Source organism: Octodon degus, unplaced genomic scaffold (assembly GCF_000260255.1).
Source record: "Octodon degus isolate 3935 unplaced genomic scaffold, OctDeg1.0 scaffold00094, whole genome shotgun sequence".
NCBI classification, from domain to species: Eukaryota; Metazoa; Chordata; class Mammalia; order Rodentia; family Octodontidae; genus Octodon; species Octodon degus.
In genome coordinates, this window is record NW_004524670.1 from 10,575,968 (window position 1) to 10,584,553 (window position 8,586).

The window sequence follows — 8,586 nt, forward strand, 5'->3', positions numbered from 1 at the left end:
GGAACCCCAAAGGCCTATCAATAGAAGAATAACTTAATATACTACCACATATCCATGTCTGAAAAGGCTACGTGACAAGTAGAAATAATGGAGTACTTGCGCATCTGTATAATATACTGAAATCTCTGCTCTGCTCATGAGAAGTTCAATCCTTGAAGTCATACACTAATGATATTAAAAGGCTGGAGATTTAAGCACACTATGATGTTTAGAGGTGGGAATTTTGGGAAGAGATCAGTCTACATAAAAAACTAAGAGATAAGTTCTACCTTAGAGTAAAACCCTCCCAATTAGACCATGGTGGATTTACAAGAAAAGAGACAGAGACACTCCCCTTATTTTTGCCATGTGATATCATATGCCACCTTAGGGCTCTGCCAGCGAAAGGCTGCCAGCAGAATTGGTCCTAATTCTCACTTTAAATCTGGCCTAAAAACAGCCATCAATACCCATGCATGTATCTATTCTGCTTTGACATTTTCCCTGTCATATTAATTAGCCTACAACCTTTAAATTCAGCTTCCCACAAAGTCTCCAGGTGTGAACAAATGTAGACAGGTACATCACCAGAACATAAAACAAGGGCCCTCTCATCTAATTCCCAATAAATCCCTTCATCCTACTGAAATTCATGAGCACAGTCTTTACTGCCTACATTCCTATCAGCATTCTGGCCCTCTGAGCTCCCGCCAGATTTGTCCCATTAAGTTCTGCTTAACTCATGCTGGGTGTCTCTACCTTTCAGCTCCAGATCTTTCCAAACTCCTCCCACAAACCAATCTAAAGGTTTCTCAATCATGTGGTCAAAGCCACAGTCACAGCCACATTTTTCCATACAAATTTTCTGTAAGTTTTGTGTTCCTGTGATAAAATACTACATATAAACTACTTAGAAGACAGAGGTATTTTGTTTCATGGGTCCAGGGACTTCACTGATACTCAGTTGGCTCCGTCCCTTTTTGGGCCATGGCAAGGAGAAACAGCTTGGTGAGAAGCTAAGCTGCTCTCCTCAAGACATCCACAGAAGTAGAGAGGAAGGGAAAAAGCCAGAGATAAAGGTCTAGATTAAACATATATGCCCCCTTCAAAGCCAAACCCTGTGTGCTGTTTTGCTCCCTTAGAGTCTGCCTTTTAGATTTTCCTTTTTTTAAACGAGAGACTGAACTGAGGACCTTACGCTTGCCAGGTAGGTGCTTGTGCTACTCAGCTATCTTGTTGGCCCTGAGTTTGCCTTTTAATAAGTCCATTGATCTGTAAACTCATCAGTGGATTAATCCATATCAGCGAACTAGAGTTTTCACAATTAAATCACATCTGAAATCCCATCAGATTTGAACACTATTGCTTTGAAGTCTAGCCCTAAACACACGAGCCTTAGGGAAAATCTCTCCAAACCATGACATATACTCTCCCTGGGCTTCTGCTAGCCCATGAGTGTGCTTGGCCAGAAATACTATATGAAAATTATAAATGCTTCTGCCCACTTAAGGATTCCAACAACAGATCATCTTTACTTGCCGTCTCACCAGTCAGATGAGACCTTTTCAGTGCTTATATTGAAATCTTAATCTCTTCTTCCCTGGTCCTGATTCCTTTATTCTTTTGTTTCCCCAGACATCAGAATAGCTTTGCAATCTCGGTGTTCTTTCCTCTTACTGGTTCATAGATCCTCATTCCTTTCATTTTTCATGATCATTGTCTTTAGAATCTCTGGCACGTCCAATTCTGCCCCAGCACCTATTTCTTTGAGGCTGCAACCTGACATGTGGAGAAAGATACTATTCACAAACCTTGCACAAAACAACGATATTTTTCTGTATATACACATGCATGCATATATTTCTGAAAAGATCTGGAAGAATATATACCGAGTTTAAAACTGTGGTTACCTCTGGGTCATCCAGATTAGGCAGTGATATGGGAACTTGGATGCAAATGAGTAACTTATTGTTATTTGTTACTCATATTTATTATATATGAAAAAATAACTTCTAGGAGACTAAGCAACAAAATAGCAACAAAAAATAATAAATAAGTGTCTGAGAAAGATATTGTTGGGATAATGCCTTGGTTACTTTTCTCCCCTTGCTGTTCCAAAATACCCAACACCCAAGGAGGGGAAGAAGGCAAGGATGATTTAATTGGTAACTTCTTCACGAATTAGAATGGGCTTGATGCGGAGGACATGGTGAGAGATGGACAGGAATCTCTATTAGACCCAGGTTGCTAGTTTGAGTGTGGCAAAGGTGATAGGATGCATTGGAAGATCAGACAATCTACAGTTCAGGTAATACAGTGATGGTGGCAGAAGGCATCTGTTATTGTCCTGCCAGTCTTAAAAGAGATTCTTAAGGGATTTTCTTTCTCTTGTTCCTCCAGTCCTCCACTTGCATTACTGGCCTAAGTGGATATTCACCAGCTGGCCATGTCCATCATTGCAGCCAAGTCTGAGAATTCCTGATTATACTTAGAGCCTGTGGAGCTGCTGACACGAACAGTCATTAGCAGTCGACCCTATTGTAACAAACTATGCTTTAAAATGTAAACTGTGTGGTATTTTCCTTGCCTTGTCCAGAAGGAACTTTCTCCTGCGTGAGCCTGGATTAAACATGAGAGAGCTCGTCAACATTCCTCTGGTGCATATTCTCACTCTGGTTGCCTTCAGCGGGACTGAGAAACTTCCCAAAGGTTAGTTCAAGCAATCTTGCTTCTTGTTGACTTAGCAGAGTCCTAAATTGTGTGTGTGCTCTATGGCTGCTGATTCATACTACAGGGAGCTTTGGTTTTACTTGGTAACATATACGTGTAAAAAAAAAGAGGAAACTAAGTACATAAACAATTGGTAAACAGTTTCTTGTCTATTGTGCTACGCCTAAGTTCTGGAATAACAAGTTCAGCTGTACAATGTAGGCAGAGCCCTCCCTTCTAAGGGAAACATTAGCAGGTTGACTGCAAGTTATCAAGTCTGTTTTGTATATGTGTATGTCAAACTTCAGGGTGGTCTAAATGAATGATGAAAACCTTTTCACACCAAGTTTGCCAGGAATATAATCCCCTCAACTTCCGGACATTCAGTGTTTGGCTTCTTCCCAATGATCATTGCCATTTTACAATTTTTGTTTTATCAAATTTTTACTAAATATTGTAGGTGCTGAAAATAAAAAAAAAATAAATAGGTAACTATGCCTACACAATGCAAAGCTGAAAACAACCAATTCTCAGTAACTTTGAAGCTGAAGCTATGATTTGACTGCAAAAGTTTTTTCAGAGCCTTTGGAATGTACCGGAAATAACACCACCTCAGGGGAAAGGCAAGCAACTTAAGAAACTGACAAACACCTGCTGCAGTAGCGAGAATGTCCACAGAGATATGGTTTCTGGCCAGTGCGTTACGAAACTGACATTAGTGAGTCTGCTTCAGATCAGGAAGGCTGAAGCTGTGATTTGCAAAGTGACCAAAGCATGGCTTAATTGAGAGTTTTTTGCTTTGTTTTGTTTTGTTTTAAAACATAAGAGCACAAGGCAAATGGTATGCATTAAAATATTCAGACTGGATGCATTATAGTGCAATAAAACTTTTTTTGTATTTTTAAACATTTATTTATTTTCTCTCTGTATTAGTCTGTTAAAGTGACAAAAAATGTATTGCGCAGATCAGTGAAGGGGCAATGTATAGATGGGCAATGTACATCTAGATTTTGTAGTTCCCTAAAAGTTGTGGAGCTAAAAGGTCAAGGTTTGCATGCAAATAAGAAACAGCTTTCTCTTTAATCTGATTGTATAGGTTTATTTTTGTTTTGATGTTTCTGTCTTTCTATTTTACTAGAGGAAAATGGGATCTTCAAATGCATTATAAAATGCGATTTCCAGTCAATTCTTTTAGGTACTTCACATAAAAGAGAATCTAGGAATTTCCAAATAGCTAATAATAGCCCGAAGGACCTAATATTGGGTTAGATTATTTTAATACTTCCTGACTACAACGGATGTCCAGGAAGGTAGCACATGCATATTTAGACCTATGGATTCTCATAAGCCTTACTTATGTTATTCTACACTGCACTGGTATATAAAATTAACATGGCTAAATGCTAAATTTACTAAAATTCAGTCTTATAAATTGGGCAATTGAGTTTGATGATTCAAATCAGAATTTGGTACACAAAACCAGAAAGTCCAAAATATTTCCATGAAAAACCCATTACTTATATTCTAGAAAGAGTGATTTTCAGTTTCCAGAGATCATGGTTATCTATCTATCTATATCTATCTATCTATCTTTTTTTTTTTTTTTTTTTGGTGGAATCGGGGATTGAACTCAGATACTTGCATTTGCCAGTCAAGTGCATATCCTACTGAGCCATCTCCCCTGCCCCTATCTTTCTTTCTTTCTTTCTTTCTTTCTTTCTTTCTTTCTTTCCTTCCTTCCTTCCTTCCTTCCTTCCTTCCTTCCTTCTTTTCTTTTCTTTTCTTTTGGTACAGGGAATTGAACTCAGAACCTTGGGCTTCCCAGGCAGGAACTGTGCCACTGAGTTTTATCCCAGGCCCCACAGTAAAGTCTTAATTGAAAACAAAACTTTGTATTTTGAAAACTTCAAACTGTTGTAGAATATACAGCACTATGCCAAATATCCTGGCTTTTAAATAAAATAATCACATTCTTAATTTATCTTTGTTTCTTATGATTAATATTCTGCTGTAATTATGTTTGATTGATTGATTGATTGATTGATTGATTGATTTTTTGCTCCGAATGCCTTCAGGGCAGGTTTGGCTAGCTTGAGTTGTGGGGATCGAACCATGGCAACCTGAGCCTGACAGCTTTGAAAGAGCCACTCAAAGAACTGAGCTAAGGGACAGGCCCCCTGTAATTATGTTTTAATATTTCAAAATTAAATAATATTTTGCTAGTCTACTGTGTTTCTTATAAAATTTAAATTAGTATAGATTTAACAACAATCTTAACTTAAAACACCATGCTTGGGGCAGGAAATATCCATTTAATGCATATACTAGTTCTGAAAATAAAATGTAGCATGAAAACCTAGTATGTAAACTTATACATATGGAACTGTGCAGAATATACTTAAACAAAAGAAATATGCTACTAGTTTATCACCATTAAAAGTAATAGAAATCCTCCACCTAAACATTCTCATAGTTGTTGTCCCTATGCTTGCCACAAGATAGTAACAAAAAGAACATCTAGGTGGCATACTTTTTCCTGGAGCTTCATGATTGAAACCAAGGGCTTGCAACAATGTATTACAAAATAAATGGACATATTTAAGTTAGTGCTTGAGCAGTTCAAGGATTCTTTTCTAATTCTCTGCTCATTTTTTCCTTAATAAAACCAACACTCAGCATTGGCATTAATAATCAATGGTGGAATTAGTCATTTATTGTTTTAGTTTTGAGTTAAACAGATCTCCTGATATTTAAAATCAAGGGGGTAAAGTTCATTGTCCTTCCAGATCATTTCAACTAAAGAGACTTTCAATGATGAGCTCAGTTTCAGTAGGAGAATTTTAGGAACTCTTGTGTATGAAAATTGGCAACATTTTGCTGAATCTATGCCTCAACCACATAACTTAACAGTACTTAAATGCTTTATGAGAGAAGATCAAGTGCATGGAAAGATACTAAATTCTGGGGGAATATAGGCATTCACATAAACAGCACTGAATTTATTTAATATACACAAATAATTCTTACCAAAATCCCATTTTCAAGATGATCCCATTGAGTACCACACCTAGACTCTTTAGTCTGATTTATCCGTAGATGTATTTCAGTAACCTCTTCTTTTAAAACAGATAGATAGATAGATAGATAGATAGATAGATAGATAGATAGATAGAATTCATAGATTTGACATATGACTGAATCGGTGTGGACACAGCTGTCACTGAAACCCAGGACCATCCTGCATGAATGTTTTATACAGACATGGATGCAAGCATTACTCACTGAGTTTTGGGGGAAATGCAGTTGCTCTAAGCATTATTGACCTCAACAGGGTCAATTTCAAGACTTCTTTAATTCTTACCTTAATTTCAAAGAAATCATTCTTGAGGTTACTGGGGAGCATAACAAGGAGGGAATGGGAGAGAATCCAAGGGGAGTAGTCCATTCAGGATAATGACCAAAGATTACATGGGCTATGCAGCACCCAGCAGAGGCTGAGGACAGCAGCTTTATAGTGACCCTGACCTCAACAGTTGTTTCATTTTATCCACCAGCACTATATGAATATATAAGCAGTGAAGACAGATGGTTGGATTAATTAAGGATTGGTACTTTCCAGGGTGAGGGCAGCTAAAGAGCTAAACGAAAAAAACAGTTAGAGTTATATGGAAAAATGCTGTGGGGTAGAGGACAGATAATGGAGAAAGTGAAACGAGGACATGTAAAGCTTAGAAGAAATACTGAGACCCAGAGTCCCTTTCCTATCCCCAACATCATTCTGCGTATCTCGAGGGAAAGCACATCATGTCCAGGGCCATTTCTCTAGGCAAAGGCCAAGAATGTGTTCTGTTGCAGGGAATTAATCACACAGCATTAATGTATGGCTATTGAGTATTATCAATGAAACATAAAAGCTGCGCCTTTCACTTGCTTACATTTCCAGTTACATATATGTGTCAGTTCTTAAGATGTGCAAGATGGCGTAAACACTGGATAGCCTTTCAGGGAGATTTGGAAACAATACCGCATGTATGATGTTAGAGGAACATGAATATTTTCCAAGTCGCAGTTCTAATTTCACTGAACCAGAAAGCAAAAAATACACTTGGCTTCTTTATACATGCAGTCACTTTGTCATGTTAAGCAGCAATTATATGATCAGAAGTTAGTATATTGATGGCCAATTGCAGTTTTACTTATAAACTCCAAAGGAAAGGTAATATCAAATGGCTGCTATACAAGTAAGGTTCATTTGGGGTCCAGAGCAGTGCAGTGTTTGTTTTCATGTGTTTTTACTCCTGCAGTCTTTGGAGCAGGACAAGAAATAATGCCCTAATTTAAACAGGATCTGACTGAGATGAAAGCTGGGTAACGGAATGAGAGTAAACAAAAAACAGTCGCCTGAATCAACAAATATCATCAAGTACAACTGTGTGACTGTATCACTTAAAATGCAAAAGCAAATTTGGGCAATTTTGAAATGTGGACAAAAAGGGTCTAAGCAACTGTACTCTGCCTACAGAAGCTAATACTGAAGTCAGTCTTCTTCCCCTATCTGGAACCGCTAATATAGGACACAGAATATCAAAGTTAAAAGAGAAGAACTTTAAACCAAAGTTAATCCTGCTTTTTAGCTTTGGGAGTTCCTACTTTTGTGATAGATAAGTTATTTCACTATTCCTAGACCTCCTGATGCATCTGTAAACAGCGATATTACTAGCATCTACCTTTATACTTGTTGTAATGAACATATGCAATAATGAATGAAAAGCATAATGCGTAGGTCACAATGGTTTATTTATCTATTGCACATCCTAATATTTTTAAAAAGAGTCAAATTTTATATGACTGAGCTGGGGAGATAGCTCAGTGGCATGAGTGCCTGGCTGGCAAGTACAAGATCCCAAGTTTGATCCCCAGTACAGATAGATAGATAGATAGATAGATAGATAGATAGATAGATAGATAGATAGATAAATGTAAGACTGTCATGTCTTTAAATGTTATAGAAGATACTAACAAAATTAAGTTTTTAGTAGGCATGGTGAAATAGTTCAGTGGATTGAGAGTCTGCTTAGGCAAGCACAGGGACTAGGGTTTAATCTCTGGCACCACATACCACATGGGCCCCACATCCGGGCACATTGAGTCAGCGACAGAATCAGGCAATGGTGGTGCACACCTGTAATCCTAGCACTGGAAAAGCTGAAAACAGGAGGATCACTACAAGTTCGAGCTGAGCAGTGAGACCCTGTACAAAATACATAAAAAAATTAAAAACAAAATAAAGTTCTTATTAACACTGCATACGTTTCTCTGTGTTTAAGATCATCAAGAATTCTTGTGTCTTGCTTCTTTGGTCTTAAATAATGTTAATAACATTTGTCTCATCTCATAAAGATCATATTAATAATATGACTATTATCTCTGCTGCTTCTTTATATGTGTGTTGAGTGAAAAGAAACTAATATTTTGTATAAAATAATACTTGATTTGTAAGATACATTTTGAGAACACAAAATGTACAAATTTAAAGCAGGAAATTTACTTACACATCCAGGATTCTTTTTTTTTTTTTTTTTTTTTTGTGGAACCAGGGATTGAACTCAGGCCCTTGCACTTGCCATGGAAGCACTTATTCCACTGAGCCATCTCTCCAGTCCCTCATCCAGGATTCTACATTCATATATTCATCCCAAATTTTTTATGCATCCTTTTAAAATAGTGTGGCAATAATATTGTTTATGTAATTCAGTTACATACATTTTTACCTAGCACTAAAACAGAAACATTTTGTATGCTGTTATCCTCTGTAAAACATTGTTTGCAGTGATTTATAATATCTTATGTATATAGCAGTATGGTGGTGCATATTAAATATGCAATTACAAATTTATG

General features: G+C 37.2%; 1 protein-coding gene across 3 annotated transcripts in view; it reads left to right on the forward strand.

Moving 5' to 3' along the window:
* Positions 1 to 2,495: 2,495 nt before the first annotated feature.
* The window catches only part of Musk (muscle associated receptor tyrosine kinase), a 144,425-nt gene continuing 138,334 nt past the window's right edge, over positions 2,496 to 8,586 (forward strand). For all 3 annotated transcript variants that reach the window (XM_004638087.2, XM_004638088.2, XM_004638086.2), the window contains exon 1: positions 2,496 to 2,688. In XM_004638087.2, coding sequence (XP_004638144.1) covers positions 2,610 to 2,688 — 79 coding nt within the window. In that variant the 5' untranslated portion in view covers positions 2,496 to 2,609. The remainder of the gene's footprint in view (positions 2,689 to 8,586) is intronic.